This window comes from Protopterus annectens, chromosome 7.part0, assembly GCF_019279795.1.
Source record: "Protopterus annectens isolate FY-2018-M chromosome 7.part0, PAN1.0, whole genome shotgun sequence".
NCBI lineage: Eukaryota > Metazoa > Chordata > Ceratodontiformes > Protopteridae > Protopterus > Protopterus annectens.
The window spans coordinates 1,082,633,875-1,082,651,546 of NC_056739.1; the positions used below are offsets into that span (position 1 = coordinate 1,082,633,875).

The following is a 17,672-nucleotide window of genomic DNA, read 5'->3' on the forward strand; positions in this document are numbered from 1 at the left end:
TGTCTGTTATTTTAGACAGGAGTGATTTATTGGGCTTAGCTCAGGGTTTAGTTCAGGCTTTTAACCTTACCAGTTCTTCTGTTTCTGGTAAAAGAAAAAGGGAGTCTTCATTTTCTGAAGAAGTTCATGAGTTTGAACCTACAGGATGATTGTGAAGGGACAGATTCTGTTTCGGCTTCTCAGATTCCGATTCTGAGGGGAGGCTGGCTCTTCCACCCACTTTGAAGTATTCCCATTTTCTGATACAGTTTCCAGAATAGCTCCATTTCAGTGGAGACAGTAAAAGTCCACAGTCCCTAAAAATATGATTTATTACATCTGGATTTTTCCTGAACCTACTCAATTTCCCACCTGTTCTTTCAACGTTGGAGGATGTTTTTGTCACAGTCTGCTGCTCCCAAGAACACAGATTGGATGAAGTTCCTCAGTATTTTAAGTTTTTATATACTTTTCCCGTATCAGATCCATCAGTTGTTGCTAAATATCCTGACAAGGATGGAAAGGCTTTTGATAGCTTGGAGAGGGGGGTATTTATTTTTAGAATCCTCAACTGCCAAGCTTATTATATTAAAGTTTATGCTTGTCCTTTTTTGAGAACATGAGAAATAGTATGGCATCTATTTCCTCTTCTGAAGAAAAGACTTCTATGTGTAACTTTATTGCTTATGTGTCTCAAGTGGCTATCTAGTGTTTTAAATGTGCTTATGATTTTGCTGATGCCACTTCTAGGGATGCTGATACTGCAACTGTATTGAGGAGCCCATTTTCAGCAGAGGCCCTGGGAGAAATGCTGCAGACACATCTTTGGAATGTGTGAGGAAACCGGAGCACATGGAGAAAACCTACACGAACACAGGGAGGATATGCAGACTCCTCACAGAAGGCACCCCATCCAAGAATCGAACCAGAGAACCTCTTGCTATGATGCAGTAATGCTAACAGCTGCACGACTGTGCTACCCATTTCAAGGAATTTCTCAAAATTTTCAGCCTTCCTCCTTCAAATTTAGCAAATGGTTTAATGCTACCCCTGCAACCTCTTCCAAAAAGCAAAATAAACACACAAAGCTGCTTGTAAGCCAACTTTTAAAGAGCAATGACAAGCAGATTTCAAGAAGAAAGGAGTATCCTCCCATTACAAAGGACAGTCCAAGTCTGAATAACTATCAGCCAGACTCTTCTTCCATCTGGCAAGCTCTTATTCTTAACAGGTCTGAGCCTCCATTTTTGTCTTTGGCAACAGATTTATAGACAGATGAGTTTTAAAGTAATCAACAAGGGTTACAGATGGCAGTGGGTGTCTCTTTCCTCCTTTTTCAGGGATTCCCCCATAATCTGTGAGACCAAACCCCCCCATCAACAGCATCTAATAGAAGCAGTCCTTCCTCAGTTGGATTTTATTCAATAATGTTTTTGGTGACAAAGAAAAAAAAAGATTTATGTGGACCAGTTCTGAATCTTTGCTTTATAAATTTGTTTATAATAGTGCCCAAATTCAAAACATTATCCTGTCACAACTTATTTCTCATTCCCCATTTCAGTTTTCTGGTGACCTTTAAGTCAAAAATGCATACCATCGCATTACTATAGATCCAGATTTCAGGTGTTCCTTAAGGTGATTGGTGTCTGGATCACACTTTCTGTTCTCTGTGTTAAACTTTAGTCTGTCCAGTGCTCCTTGGGTTTCCCAAAGTGTCTAGCCTGTTGCAAACTGCAAAAGTATTTCCTTATTTTTAGAGTTGCTCATCTTTGCAGTGTAAAGTCTCTGAGTATCATAAATTTCTCAGCTGCATGCTGGGTTTCCAGGAGGACATACAAACGTCTTGTTTGACTCCTCCTTACATGATTGTTTTCCTGGGATGTGTCCTAGATACCTCAAACAGCTTTTCTTCCACAAGAAAAAGTGCATTTCTATCTAGATCTATTTCTGAGTTTTTCCATTCAGACTACTGTCTCAGCCAGGGATTTTCTCAGGATGTTGTTTCATAGATTCTATGATTCTCATGTTTCCTCTAACAAGACTACACATGAGACAAATAGAATGGTACCTAAAATCTGTACAGTCCCATCATCAACATCCTTGACATTCAAGATTCCAGCTGTGGGGTTTGTGAAAAGGGAATTGTTTTGGCGGAGACCAAGTTTATCAGAATCTAAGTCTCACATTTTCCACTCTAGCTACATCACAGTCTGTCACAACAGACACCTTGGTGTGTTTTTGTGTAATAAAGAACTATTTCCTACTTGTGGATCCTGTCGTATTACTTGGTGTACTACTGTGAGTGGCTACCTTCGTTGACTGCTTCGTGTGACTGGACCTGGTGTTATTTTTGAGTATATAGAACTATATCTTTGCAAACACTTGAAATGTAACTTCATTACTGTGGAGCTTTTCTCCCCGGGCCTCTACTGAAAAGGGGCTCTTTATGGCCAAGTGGACTTCCCTGGTCATCATATATATATATATAAAGACAGATGCGTTTTTTCCCTAGTATTGTCCTTGTTAGAACATTAGCCTACCTCTCTGTGTTGGCATGAAAGCTCTGAAGGACTTGGTTTTCAAACTTCTCTTTTTAGACAGCCCTTCTCAACTTTGGGTGCATTGAATGTGTCCTTGAAGCTTTGGAAGCTGTCTGGCTGTTATATTTTAGCAGAATATAACCTGTACAGATAAGGCTACTGCAGCAGTGATCATTCAAATATCTATTATTATGGTAAGTTTACTTACACAACTGTACTTCCTACTACTAAATTCACATCTTCCATACCAAATATTCTCATATATTTCTTCAGAACTCTGTCCTGTCTTGTTATATTTTCCTTGTAGATCCCTTTGACATATCCTCATAGTTGCAAATAAAGTTCTATCGACCACCCGTAAATAATAATCTCCTGCTAAAAGGTTGATTATTTCTCCCCAAATTCTCATAAGCTCCATAATAGCACTTTTTTTTTTTTGGGGGGGGGGGGTATAAATACATGCCAGCGTAATGTACTTCCCCTACCAGTGACCCCTTATTACCACAGATCTGCCATGGTTATATTTTTCCTCTTCTGTCACTATTGAAGTTTTAGTAGCAATCAGTATTATTACTTCCTTTTTTGTCCCTAATATTTTTCTGAATGTCCACTCTGAAATCCTCTTTGTCAAATTCATATACTTGTTTCTATTCAAAAGTGTTTCCTGCAATATTGCTATTTGCACCCTACATTTCTTAATACCATTTAGTACTCTCTGCTTTTTGCCTATACCTGTAAGGCCATTTACATCCCATGAAAGTATAGACAGTGTAGGCATTATGATAGAAAGCTATTTATACATAACAGTTCTTTTGAATGTGCATTTTCAACTTTTAGTTTATACGTGCTCACTAATGTTTGGCAGTCTGATTTCTTATGCAGGTGTTTCTCGTCTCTATCTAAGCTAATGTCACAATTTCAAGATGTTTTGCTTCAATGAAATCAATAAAAAAAAGTAGATTTTCCAGAACCCCCAATCCTCTCTTAACTTACTGCAAACAAACATAATTGTGCACATTTTCAAAAAACAAAGTTTACCCTTTCAGATAGGAGCAGTTTCCCCAAATTGAGAGCTGCTTACTCCTACAAGCATTACTTTAAAGTTAAGGACACCCATGCTAAAACATGTTACAGCTTGTGTTCTTTTTGTAACACTGATTGCTGTCTGTTCTTTTTCTGATCGATATTTTTTGGTATAATACAAGTATTTGAGTCTTAAGCACTTTGAGACAGCTGCCTCAAAGGGACTCTAGCATCTTGTTGCTCTGATAGGCTGCAGCTCAGATTAGAACATGAGTTCAGACAAGCAGCTGCCACACATTTCCTGAACAGATTATTAGAGTGGAGGGCAGAGTGTAGATTAGGCCATTGGTTGGGAGGGGAGATTTAGGTTAATGTTGCAGAACGGAGATTTTTGGTTTGGGAGTGAGAAGGGAGTTTTACAGTTAATGAGCTAGAAAAGATACTTGGTGTTAGAGAGGAGCCTTAGGGTTAGAGTGCAAGAAGGGCATCTTAGGTTTAGGGAAAGGGAAGGGAGCCTTATGGTTAGAGTTGGAGGGGGGGTTGAATTAGAGTTCTGTTAGGGCAGTAAAGCTTTATAGGTTGGGTGTGGAGAGGCTAAGTAGTTATGGCAGATCATATTAGTGGAGAGTTCAAGCACTTGCTGTTTCAAGCAAGTGGAAGTGAGCATGTGTGTTGATAGCATGTAGCGCACGAGCACTTGTATTAGATCCCTGTTCCCTTCCCAGATGTGCTGTCTGTTCTTTTTTGTCTGCACCCATCCCAGATGTGAAAAAATAGCTTGCGTACTTTCAGTAAACATTAACTTTTATCCCAAAGAAAATGTGCAGTGGTTACTTTTAAACCAAGTAGTGCACTGTTAAATGAAATGTATTAAAGTATTGCTAAAGTAAAGCGTTGGAGACAGCTACTTAACATTTTCCTACAGTTTCAAGCTTTATTTTATGCCGAATTATTTACCAATGTTCTTTTAAATGTTGATTGCACTGTACCTCATACGTTTCACTCAGCATAGTGTTCGTAGTTTTCCTAATTAATTACTTGCACCTGCAGGCATTTCGTATCCAAGTATAATCAGCTGATAACGTGAAAAAAAGCAGTAACTTTGCAAATGCATGGAAGAATCTGTAAATTACTCTCAGAACACACGGTTTTGACGACTTTGGTTAATTACTTGCACTATAGACTTGCCTCTTAGTGAGAGCATTTGGTAACTAATTTATTTTGCAAATACAAAAAATATATAATTTTCCATGCCTTTCTGTAGTTTGTCTTTTGTCAAACCTATTAAAAATGCAAACTTGTCTTTAGCTTAAACCAGAAATTTTAATTGTGACATTCACCCTCATAAAAATGGGAGATTATCTTATTTTGCCATATAATGCAATCAGTACACTTTTATATCCCCACCCCAGAAGCCCAAGATTACAGCATTATATTAACTTAACAATTCAGGAAGCATTAACAGAATTAGGGTTCACAGTGAATATTTTCTATTTCTTGGGATTCACCCTGAAATTGAAAATGTCATTCTGGCATGTGACTGTCAGACTGGTTTCCTGATGACTGCTTTTCTTCCCTCAGAAAAAAATGCAAACATATCATCTCTACTTAGTCTTTTTCTACAGGAGGAATCTATAGCAAGAAAATATCTACTTCAGGCAAATTTCTAGGTTTCATGGCCTTTTCTATCCTGATTATTTCTCATGTCAGACATCACATGAGAAAGATCCAGTGGATCCTAAAGTGTGTTTGGGCTCAGTACTCATCTTTTGTCTCACCCCAGTTTTACTTGTCAACTTTGCAAAAAAAGATTCCATTTGGTGAGCCAGACAAGTTCTATCCCATACAGACATCCCCTTCTCTCCTTCTGGCCCCTCTGACAGTGGGCACAAATTTTTCTGACTTTGCTTGAAGTGGTGTTTTCCAAGGTGTCAAGGAACCTGGAGTTTAGGAAGCATGACACATGCACAGATACATTAACCTGAAAGAGATGGTGGCTTTTGCCAATGCCCCACAAATAGCAACTCTGTTATATATGGTCTCCAGGTACTCTGCTGTTGGTGACAGATACCACCAGTGTAACAGGATAGGACAAGGTATTGCCAGCTTTGCAGACTGACTGCAATTGCCTGGGACTTTACTGTTTAATGCAGTGTATTCCTTCAGGCATATTACATGTATATATATATATATATATATATATATATATATATCTATTTCAGAGTAGAATGCAGTGGCAAACTCCCTGAGCAGATCCAGAACAGACCTTTACAGGTGGATGCTACTCTAGTAGATCTTCCTGCAAATAGTCCACCAGTGGGGAGTCCTCCAAATTCAATAGGCAGCTGAAGCACTTCTGCTCTCGGGCACCTGCAATCAAGCATTGATAACAGATGACTTATCAATTCCATGGACAGGTTTTTATTTTATTTATTTATTTTTACACACACACACACACACACACACACACACACACACACACACACACACACACACACACACACACACACACACACACACACACACACATCTTTTCTGATTTCCAAAGTTCTGCAAAAGATAAGTAAGGGCTTTCTACAGTACTGGTTATCCCTTCTCATGCAGATAGTGAAGGGCAGTCACCAGAAATGTCTTTACAAAGAGGACTTACTCTCCCATGAAAAGAGATCTCCGATTTCATCCAAATATTCAAAATCTGAACTTGTTTGGGAGACAGGTTTTTGATTCCTATCAGGCACCTTTTTTTCTGCAGACTTTCATTTGGTATTGAAGGAGACAAGAACATATGCTATTAAAAAAAATCGTATTTATCCAAATGGAAAATGTATTTTCTTTGGTGCCAAACTAGAGAACAGAACCCATCTGATTTGGGCATCAGCCAGGTTCTTTAGTACCAATGAGAATTGTTCGATTCTGGCCTAGCCTGTAATTCAATGAAGGTACATCTTTTGTTCATTTCAGCCTGCTTGTCACTAGCTCCTCTTTATCATCTCTCTTTCAAGTCAGTTTCTAAAGGGGTTTTGCATATTAGTCCATCAAGAAAGAAGGCAGGTCCTGCTTGGGGTTTGAGTTTTGTTTTAGAAAAGTTATCTCAGACAGCTGTTCTTTAACCAGAACCAAGGAAAGAGGAGGGAGAAACTGTGCCCAATGAAAAAAAAAAAAAGTAAACACTGATAAAATAACCAAAAAGTATAAAGGCACTGTGAGCACCAAAGACCAGGAGGTATGGAGCAGTGGTGGAGTCACAAGAACTTTATTATACAAACAAAATAAATAAAAACATTAAGTGCATTACTGGATCACTACGTTTTTCATCCTACAATATTGGACTTCCTCAGATAAAGCAATGCAACACATCCAGTAATTTGATGTTCTCGCCAAAACTAAATCACCACTCAGTGAAAAAAAAAACAAAAGAACAGTTATAAATTACTCATTATGCTAAAAGCAAATACAGTTTCTTTATACCTTTTGGGTATTTTAGCAGTGTCGTCTTTAAGACTGTATTCCTGGTTGCCTAAATTTCAGCTAGATGAGTATCTGATTAACAGGACCTTACGCCTGTTCATCCTTTCTTGGTTTTCCACAAGAACATAGGTAAGTCTTACACCAACTCTTCCTTTTATGACTAAAGTGGTTGCTGAATTTACACTTAAATCATCTCCTTGCCTTTTACTCTAGTCCACTAAATAAGGGTGAGAGAACTTCACTTTTTTAATGTTCATAGACTGAGATTTTATTTGGATAATGCTAAAAATTTTAGGAAAACTAATCAGCTTTTTATAACTTGGGATAAAAAGAAGGGACAGACAGTTTCTAAGCCAACTATTTCCCTGATAGCTTTTCCAACCATGGCAAAAATCCTACTCGAATAATGAAAAGGCTCATTCTGCTAGAGCAATTACCACCTCTTGGGCATTTTGGAAAGGTATGGATCCCTGATCCATTTTAGAAGCAGCTGCTTGGTCCTCTCTCCACACATTTAACAAACAATGCAAACTGGATGCTCTTGTAGAGCCAGTATTGGTTTTGCCAGGGCTTTTCTACAGGGCAATTTGGACTCTGTCTCACTTCCCTCCTCCTGCTCTTCTTGAGCTTTCAGTCTTCCCATCATTGAGGTTTACTGTAACATGGAGGGACGTAGTACAGCTGTGTAATTAACTTTTCCATAATAGTAGATGTATGAAGCAATTTACTGTTGGACAAGTATCCTTTATTCATCCCCCCCCCCCCCCCCGAATGATCTCTTCCCTGTCCAGAGTAGGATATCCAGTAATTTTTATTTGTCTGTCTCTCCTCTTTTCTTCTCTAGAGCAGGACTTGACTTCAAGCTGTAGGCTTCAGTTGCCCACCTTAGTGGCAAGAAAGCTTGAGTCTTTCTACATCTGTATGTCCCCTCTTTTACTAGCACATCTGGTCATGCTAAGGGCATATGTATCACACATGAGGAAGCACCCTAAGCTTTGTAGACTGGTTGGACGTATAGATATACTGGGGGATAAATCCCATCTGTGAAGATTATTGCAACAATGCTCTATTTGAGCATCTACTGTGGTCAGGTGAGTTTGTAAAGACATGCAGGTAGGTGCATGTGTGTATTTGTGTGTCTTCTGCGAAGGTTGGGTGCCAGGCTGGCAACCTGACACTGTAAAAGCACCACTGCCAATCAATCTGTGAATCGGTGAGCCGCTGTGGTGACCCCTAACCTGGAAAAACTGAAAGACATTGCTATATAACCGTAAAGACTTGGAATAGGTTTCCTTTCTTCCTCATTTAAAATTTTCAAATAAGTAACTAGTTTTTTGCCTAATATAGTCAATTAGATCATATGATTTATCTAAATTTTTTTTATTTAATGTCTTATGTGTTGTGAGCAAGGTGCCTTTGTTTAAACAATCACACCACAACAGTACATTATTTTTTTAACATTTCCATTTATGAGGTTATAAGATTTTATGGATCATGTTATAATCTCCATTTTAAGTGGAGGCAGTTAATAAATATAATTTCTAAAATACTTCAGCGATGTGTTTGTATAAGGATCTGGTTCTAGTGTTGCCCCCCAAAAATTTTTTTTGAAAGGCAAACAAGTCAGATTTGTTATTGTTTGATTAAATAATCTGATTGTGTATTTTTTTTTTGTTTAAATGAAGGATCTGCCCATTGTATTATTAAATTAAATACTGCTGCTAAGTGTATAAGATTCTATTTTTGTCAATCCCATACTTCCATTTTCCCCAAGTTCTAATTTTTTTTTGTTTGTTTTTAGGACCTCTTGCAACTTCAGTATGAAGGTGTTGCTGTGATGAAGTTCTTTGACCGTGCAAAGGTCAATGTGAACCTCCTAATCTTCCTTCTGAATAAAAAATTTTATGGAAAATAAACGTTTCCCCAGTCACTAACTTTGGGCATTGGTGCTTACAGACGTCAGAGACAGATACAAGCTGGCAGTAGAACTGTTCCATCCTAATTGCATCTTCTTTAAGTGATCTTTGCATCAGTCAAAGGGGTAATACTGCTGTATTCCAGTTTATTTTCATGTACTATGCACCAAGCCCAAAAGAGGACTGTACAGACGCTGTCTTTTGCTGATTTATTTTCCAAAATGTTGGCCTTTGAAATATGAGGAGGAGGATAATGTAAATAGTAGAACAAAGCTGCATCTGTCATTTGAGTTCCCTGCAGTATGTATGCTGTTACATTAGCACAACTGTGCTTTACTAGATAGACATGGAGCTGGCCCTGTATCGGTGGTTTCTGTTTGGGGGTCAGATACTGCACTTTTTAATCTAAAGTAAGGGCTGGGAGAAGACATTATCATGTTTCATTTCTCAGGACAGGATGCATACACTAGGTCTAAGCAGACTACAGTTTGCCATGATACCAAATTTAATTGTCACAAATTTGTTTCAGGGCTTGATTTCTGGTGGTCTGTCTAGTCTGTTCTTGCTGCAGTGGAGAGTCTGTTCCCAGTTTTTAGAGCCTCTTTAAATGCATTGGTCTTCTGGATTGCTGGGAAGTCTACTCCCACAATTTGTTGTGTACTGAAGTGGATCCCTAGGGAAGTAAATGGCATTGTGTGTTAGACTGTTTGCTGCTGACCCTTTGTTTCTTCTTGTGAAGCTGAGTTTTGCATCCCTTACGTATATTATGCAGTGTATGTTGTGTTCCTTTAAGCTTTAGTGACACTGTGCTGACTCTGCTGTACCATTTTCACAGTTTTATTTTTAAATAATTGTTCACCACTGCCAGTTCACTTTGTTCTTTGTGTAAGTGTTTCACTTTGAGAAGGCAGAACTGCTGTTCGGTCTTGTCTGATTAAACAGTCATATGCTGATTAGCTGTTAACTTTTGCCAATCACTATAGTCTTTGACAAAAATACTAGATGTTAGAACCTTGTTCACTCGACTTGATGCTCAGAGAGGGTAGTAAATATGTCCTAAACCAAATAGAAGAATTTTAGCGCAAAAAGTATAGCACCTGGGTAAAAGTTGAGAATTATTCACTATGAATAGTGCCACATTATGCTGGGTATTTTATGGCTGTGTAGAATACCACTTTGTCCAGAAACTTTACAAACAAGACATCTTTGGTTGACTGTTGACTCCTTTCCTTTGTTTAGCAATTTTTTTATGAGACATAGTTTCGGCAGTAGACAGCTTGTGCAAATCAGACAGTGTTCTACAATTGTCTGTACCAGTACTGAATGCTGTTTGAGTATGAAGATGTCCTAGCACAGACCTATAGTTTGTATTTTTACTAGACGTGCAATTTGAATAGCAGCCATTTTACTTCTATATTTTCTTAGTCGACTAAGATGTGTTCATTGATAGTGAATGAGTAATGTATTGGTGATGATGGCATCTATGCGTACGTACCTGCGTACCCTTAATTCTTTGTTGTCAGAATACAGTTTACTGTAACTATTTAATATGACTGAGTTTTAAATATCAGGATTTAAAATCCCTGAAATATAATCATGAACTTCTACTACTAAACTTTATCCTCAAAGTTGTAGTGTTAAGAGTGCCCATAGTATTTGAAGGAATGTACAAAATTGTTGATAGCAAATGTACGGGGAAGAATACATTATTATTGTTTAGATAAGTAGGGAATGCTTTATTTTTTTATAGTGCTCTACTTTAAAAAATATTGCAGCAAGTGCCTTAAAGAATCTATTTTATACATAACTGAGGTATGACTCAGTGAGAGTGGGTTTGAAGTATTGATTTCCTTAAAATGTGTAGCCTATACTTCTGTGGTTACATAAGTATTTCAAATCAGATGTATATAATTTTATATTGATATTAAACTATTTTATACTGGTATATGGCCTGTCCTTGTTAACTAGAAAAAGTATATTATTGTATTTTGCTGAGATTACTTGGAAACAGTATGCCTTGGTGGTTATAAGCATAGAACTGCTCACTTTTATGTTCTAGGATTATATCTTATCCTTTGGCTTCTGAACAGTGGAGCTCAGATTTCTGCATGTTCCCATGATACACATGGAGACCAAGCTATGATTGCAGGTTAGATAATAGCAGAAACTTGAGTGTTTTTTTTTTTTTTGTTCGTCTTTGTGCAGTATATTTGTAGCTGTTATGGTTGGGGTAGGGACACATTTTTATGCTCAGCTACCCAATTTCTGCACTTTTTAAGGAGGAATGACAGTTTTGTTTTTTCTTTTTTTCAAGTCCTCTAGGACCAGTATTTCATTAAAGTTGTCAAGTAGCTCTCAAGAGTTATGACATTGCTGTATTAAATGCTGTTATTTATTTATATTAAAGATTCATAGTTGCAATATTATTCAAACTACATACTCCCACTTCATTTAATACTTCAAGAACAGACATGACTATAGTCCAGCAGGTTTCACTTTTGTATAGCAAGACCATCCTTTCATTATGTTCTGAAATAAAAAATTGTGAATTTCATTGCCTAGCTGTACTGTCATTATTTTATACCTTATTAATGATTTTTTTTTTTTGGGGGGGGGGGGGGGGGCAGTATGTTCAATGTACCTAAGCCAGCATTCCGACATTGTGGAACTTTTGTAGTTGAGAGTGAGGATAACAATATATGCAACTACAAGTTTTGATGATCCTTATAGCAGTGTAGATGAAACATGTAGTCCTCATTGGAAGATAAGTAAATCTTCTTACAAAGATGCAGTGTATACTGTTTAAACAGGTGTTTTAGGATGAAAATGCATCATTTTTGCCATCCGAGTGCAGTATTGTGGTGCAGTACTAGAAAACTGTCTTGTTAGTTGATAACCAGTGTACAGAACTTGAGCACTTCGGTAAGTGACATGTTCAAGACCATGGAGGGAGCTATGATTAGCTGTTTCCTTAACAAAGAAGTGTGACACCACTGTTTCACATAAAGTAATTGTTTCTCAGGTAGTCTCTGAAAGTGTTAATAAGCTAGGAAACAATGTAACTAATCTTTCAAACGGGAAGTAAAGGAAAGTGAATTAAGTTGCACTGGGAATCTCCCGCAACTTGAAAGTGAAACACTAACGCTATAAATACATCTGCAGTGCATACAGCCTAATACGTACTGAAACTGGTAATGTAGGTCAGTGGATATTTCCTTATTTGGTACTTTCCCCCAGATGTATGTAGCTGTGGAAACAAGAAAGAGTCTTCCAGAATTCAAAATTAAAGCCTAAAAAAAATTCTGTCTGGGACTCTTACAAATAGAGTTGGAGACAGAGCAGGACTATTACCTGAGGATTATCCTGCTGGAGATTTCTCAAAGTGGACAGAGCTTCATGTAAGAACTTTGCAGTTTCTCTTCTGATCTTGAAAGTTAATGACAGATGGGTATAGTATATCTTCAGCTAAAAATTAGGATCTAGACTAGCTTTGATAGTTTTTGTATCGCCTATCTGTTCAGATTTTTTGTTTTAAATTTTTTGTGCAAGATTATTCATTATTCCTGTTTCTTCATAATTTTCAAGTAAAATGCTTTATTTTTATAACACCTTTATTGAATTATCACTTGACATAGCAAAACATTCACTTTTATAAAAGAAAGCAAACCATGTTAACATGCACACTTTCTTTTGTACAATCATCAATTCAGCATTACATAAATTGATCCTGCCTTCCCTTAAACCTCAGCCTTCCTTCAAAACATTATTCTGCATGTATTGATCCCACAATTTCCATTTTTTTGTGCGTGCAGTATACTCCTATCCAAGCAGCAAGGTCTTGCAGCAGACACTTGTCACCTCACAGCAAGATGTTCTTTAGTTCAGTTCTCAGCTGGAATGGCTTCTGTGCAGAGTGTGCATGTCATCCCTGTGTTTGCGTGGATTTCCTCCAGGTGTTCCAGTTTCCCCACATTCGAAAGACATGAAGTAGGTGAACTGGACCCTCTAAATTGGCTATAGGTTTGAGTGTGCAGTACAGAACAACAACTATGGCAGGGCTAGCCACTTGGCAGTGTGAAACTTGGTCCTAGATGATTGTCTTTGTTAAAGTGACACCCTTCACCCCATGTGTAAAAATTGGAAAGATCCCATTTCCAGATCTTTTAGCTCTGTTACAGTATTCAGTGCTTCAAATACAGTTGGTTTAGAAATTTTATTTCCATTTTCTAGTAATTGTTTTTTTTTTTGGTAGACACAAAAATTAAACTTAACAAGGCCTTACTATATTGAGGCATCTCAGACATTGTATCCCAGATTGAAAAAGTTATTTCCTTAGTTGCAACCATTTACTCACCCAATATTTCTGACACAGTACTCTGTAGGGAGTCTGTCAACTTATTACTTTCCCCAAACGTATGTTCCTAGTTACCTCTTTCTTTCCCATCACCCCTCTAATATTTGCCATCCATCTGAGGAAAATTTATTTGTAGACTGCTTGAGGTATAAAATACCTATTATGCAAACACTTCAGGCAAAAATCCTAAATCAGGTAGACTTTGTTGCATACTTGGGAGCTGTGCATATGTCCTCCCATTACTTCCTTGTAAATTGCTTATCCAGTATCACTTCCCACTTTTTTTTTTAACCTCCTCTGATTCGTATAGGTATCGTGCAATATTTTATATGCCCTACTAATTATCCCTCTTTGAACTGCAGCTTCTGTTCTAGATTCAGCTAAAAATTCTACCAAAGCAGGTTTTTCACTTAGGATTCCCCCATACCTTTCTCCTTCCTTATATTCTGATATCAGTCCCTGACAGGGAAGACAGTCTCTAGCCTGCAGTCCAAATATCTTCATGGCCTCTTCTCACTTTGTTACCTTTCTCTGTCTAGTTATTTGCTCTGAATACCTTGGTTCCTTTGCCAGTTTTCTGCAATAAATTCCAGCCCCGTCTTGCCTGTTCTCTGTATCCCCTAATAGTAGAATCTCCTCTCTCCATTCTCATGAAGGCTTAGTTCTTAGAATACTTTCTGTTGCTTTGACAACCACCATACAGAATATTGTATTCATATTCTCTTCAAGGATCTGCATCCAAAATACCACTCTCTTTTTTCTTGAACTCCCCCCCCCCCGTGCTTCATCATCCCTTTCCCCTTTTAATTCTAGCTTTCTGCCCATGTTATGTATATGAACCTTAATTGTGTAGCTCTAAAATATCCTGTCAAATTGGATAATCCCAAACAACCTCTTTCTGTTGAAAGGATCAGCTTATCCCACTTGACCCTTACCCTCTTCCCCTCCCAGAACAAAATCCTTCAACTCTTTATTACTGCCCACGACTTCTCCTCTGATTGATAAAAATATACCTGAACTGTATTTAAAACCAAAGGGACTAAAACATTTTCACTGCTTGTATCTTGTTCCATAGCCATAAATGACCTTTCAGTTTTTGTATCATCTTTTCAGGCTCTTCCCACATATCATTGGCTACCGTGACAGAATCCGTTTTAACCCTTACTCTTAATGACTTTTTTCATGTCCCTATAAATATGGATATTGCTAAACCAAGTCGTGTGTGGGTACTTAGTTTCCAGCTATAGCATTTGTTTTGTTATTTGTTCATTAATTTTGTATCCCAAAAAAGAATTGCAACTGTCTCATGTTCAACAAAACCAAGATGTCCTTTTCTGGTTTTATCAGGTACAAACTAATATTGTCAGCAAATAAAGCCAACTTTTCTGGATTACCATACCAGCTATATCCCTGAATTTCTGGGTCCCTTATTTATTTTCTTTGCTGTTGGCTCTAAATATAACACAAATAACAAAGGGAAGAGGGACACCACTGCCTAGTTCCTCTGTTTAGACACACCTTGTCAAAGAAGAACCCTTCCACTTTAATTTTTGTCTCCGATCCCTCATATATGCTCCTAATTAACCATATTATTATATCAGGGAACACAAATGTTCCATTGCCCTACTTATAAAATCCCATCTTACTCTGTTGAATGCTTCCTCTGCATAAAAACCCACCAACAGCAGCAGTATTTTCTTATATTCTGATTCCCTCTGGATGATCATTGCTCTACGAATGTTGTCAAATGTTGCCTTACCTCCATAAAACGACATTGCTCCATATCTACCAGTTTTGGCAACACATTTGCCATTCTTTTAGCTGTTACAGACATAAACCCTATAATTATGATATAAAATTGAAATGGACCTATATGAATCTGAGTCTGATGGGTCTTTTAGGTATTACAGCCGCTGCAGCTTTCTTCCAGGATGTTGGTGTGTCCCCCCCCCTTTTTTTAAATACTGTTAAAACCTTCCAGATCTTTATCACTTCCCCCCCCCTCCTCCTTTCCCAAGCATCTATGGAAATACAGTCCATTCCTGGAGACTTTCCTGCAGTTTGATTGTACATCACCGTTTTATCTCCTCCTATCTTAACTGTTAATTGTTGAGCCTCATCTACCTCTAACCTTGGCATATCTATGTCTGCAAATAAATATTTCCATTTGAGTTTCTTCTTGATTTCCACATTCCTCTGCTTTGTACAAATTTTCATAACATTTCTGAAATATCCCTAATACCTCTATAGGATCTCTTGTTGTTTTCCTTGTTATAGGCTCCCTCAGTTTAGCAACAACCCTTTATGTTTTCTGTTGCCTAAGTCGTTCTGCTAAAAGATTTTGTGCTCTGGAGTTATAATAAAACAGTTGCTTAACAGCACTCTTTCTGAACTCATGCATGTTATCCAGATGTCCCTTATTTTCTGTTTAGTACCCTGCCTTTGTTCCTTCTCTTCTGAGAGATCTCCCTTATTTTGCATTACTTTAACCTTTGCCAGCCCCTTTAATTCTTGTTACTTCTTAACCATATCTTTTTTTCCCCTTTTATTTCTACCCTGTTTTTAAACTCCACTTTCATTTTATCGCACTCACTAGCTCTAACTTCTGAAGAAATTTCTATCATTCCTAATAGCTCTTGAATAATTTCAAGAGCCTATTCCTTAAATTCTTTTTTTAATATGTAGGTGGGGAAGTGACATTGTTTCATTTTTACCTCCTTAACCTGCATTTTTATCTTAGTTTTTATTGATGCATGATCTGAAATAGTTATTGGGTGTGTGTCAAAGATTTTAATTAAATGCACATGTTCCTATGAAATATAATATGTACATTTTCTCCTGTGTTCCTACCACTGAATTCACATCTTCCTTGCCAAATATTTTCATAAATTTCTACCATCTTTTGTTTATATTTTTCCTTCTTGATCCCCAAGATATATGGGTTTGGGAGATTGGGGTTAGGAGGGTGGCCTAATGGTTAAGGTGTTTGCCTTACAAACACAAAGTGCAGGGTTTGAGTCTCACAAGAGATAACTGGCTAGGCTTAAAATGGCTTGCAAGGGCAGTTAGCTTAGTACTAATCTATGAACCTATGAATCTATGAACCTATATATTCTCACTGTTGCAAATAAGTTCCATTTCCCAGCTATAATATAAATGTAATATTCCCTGCTGAAAGCTGCTTACCCCCCCCCCCCAAAAAAAAAATCTTAAGCGCCATAATAGCAGTTCTGGGTGGAATATAAATGCATGCAAATGTAATCCTACTCACTATAGCCCCTTACTGCCACAAATCTGCCATTGCTACCTATTCTTCCTTCTTCTATCACTATTAAAGCTCCTCTAGCAATTAGTACAAGTACTCCCCTTGTCCCTGATACTTTTCTTGATAACTCTCACTGAAATCCTTTCTTTATCAAATTCACATGCTCATTTCTTTCCAGTGTATCACATGTAGCCATTTCTTAATATAATTCAATGAAGTGTCTTTTTTTTTTCTTCTATACCTCAGAGGCCATTCATGTTCCGGAATATATTTACTGTAGCCATAATCTTAAGTTATTATTTCCATCTGTTATATATGACCACTTTTTTAAATGTCTGTTTCCAACTTTTGTGTTACATGTACCCACCACTGTTTTGTCATGCAGTTGTCTCTGTCATCTCCATTTGAACCTATGTCACATTTTCCAAGACTTTTTGGTGTAATGAAAACCGCCAAAAAAAAAAAATACATGCAGAAAAAAGACATAACTTTTAACTTAAAACAGACGCACAAAACTGTGTACATTTTCAAATAGTGAAGTTTAACCCTCCTTATAAGAGCAATTGTCCCACGTCGATGGCTACACACATGCAAAACATAACTTTAAAATAAGGCTATCCATGCTCAGACTCGTGGCAACCTGTGATCCTACTTACACAAATTGCTGTCTGTTCTTGTCTCATCTTTATGCCTCTCCCAAATGTGAAAAGCAACTTGTATGTTTTCAAAACATATTAACCTTAAGAAAAAGTGCACTGGCTATCTTTAAATAAAACTAAATTATACGGTGTTCTAATAAATGCATTAAAGTATATAGTTAACCAGAAAAGCTACCTGTTAGTGACTTTAAATAATTTTAAACTTTCTTGTTGAACTGCTTGCCCCCTTGCACCTTTTAATTTTATGATCCGATGTTGTCTTTTTCATTCCTCCTCATGATGGTGTCTTGGATCCAACCCTCAGATCTGGCTTGGTCACCACATTCTACAGACTTGGATCCAACTCTCAAGCCCCTCCCTCATACCTATAATCCTTTACATCCACCCAAGTATCTCTAATCTCGTTTGCAGCTTAAGTGTACCGGACGCAGGAAGCAGATCTTGTACTCTCAAGCTGGGAATTGTCCT

The 17,672-nt window shown here is 37.6% G+C and overlaps 1 protein-coding gene across 1 annotated transcript in view; it reads left to right on the plus strand.

The window, feature by feature from the left end:
• The window catches only part of IQGAP1 (IQ motif containing GTPase activating protein 1), a 1,927,315-nt gene extending 1,915,835 nt beyond the window's left edge, over window positions 1-11,480 (plus strand). The window contains exon 36 of the mRNA XM_044076373.1: window positions 8,812-11,480. Coding sequence (XP_043932308.1) covers window positions 8,812-8,925 — 114 coding nt within the window. The 3' untranslated portion in view covers window positions 8,926-11,480. The remainder of the gene's footprint in view (window positions 1-8,811) is intronic.
• The last annotated feature ends 6,192 nt before the right edge of the window (window positions 11,481-17,672 follow it).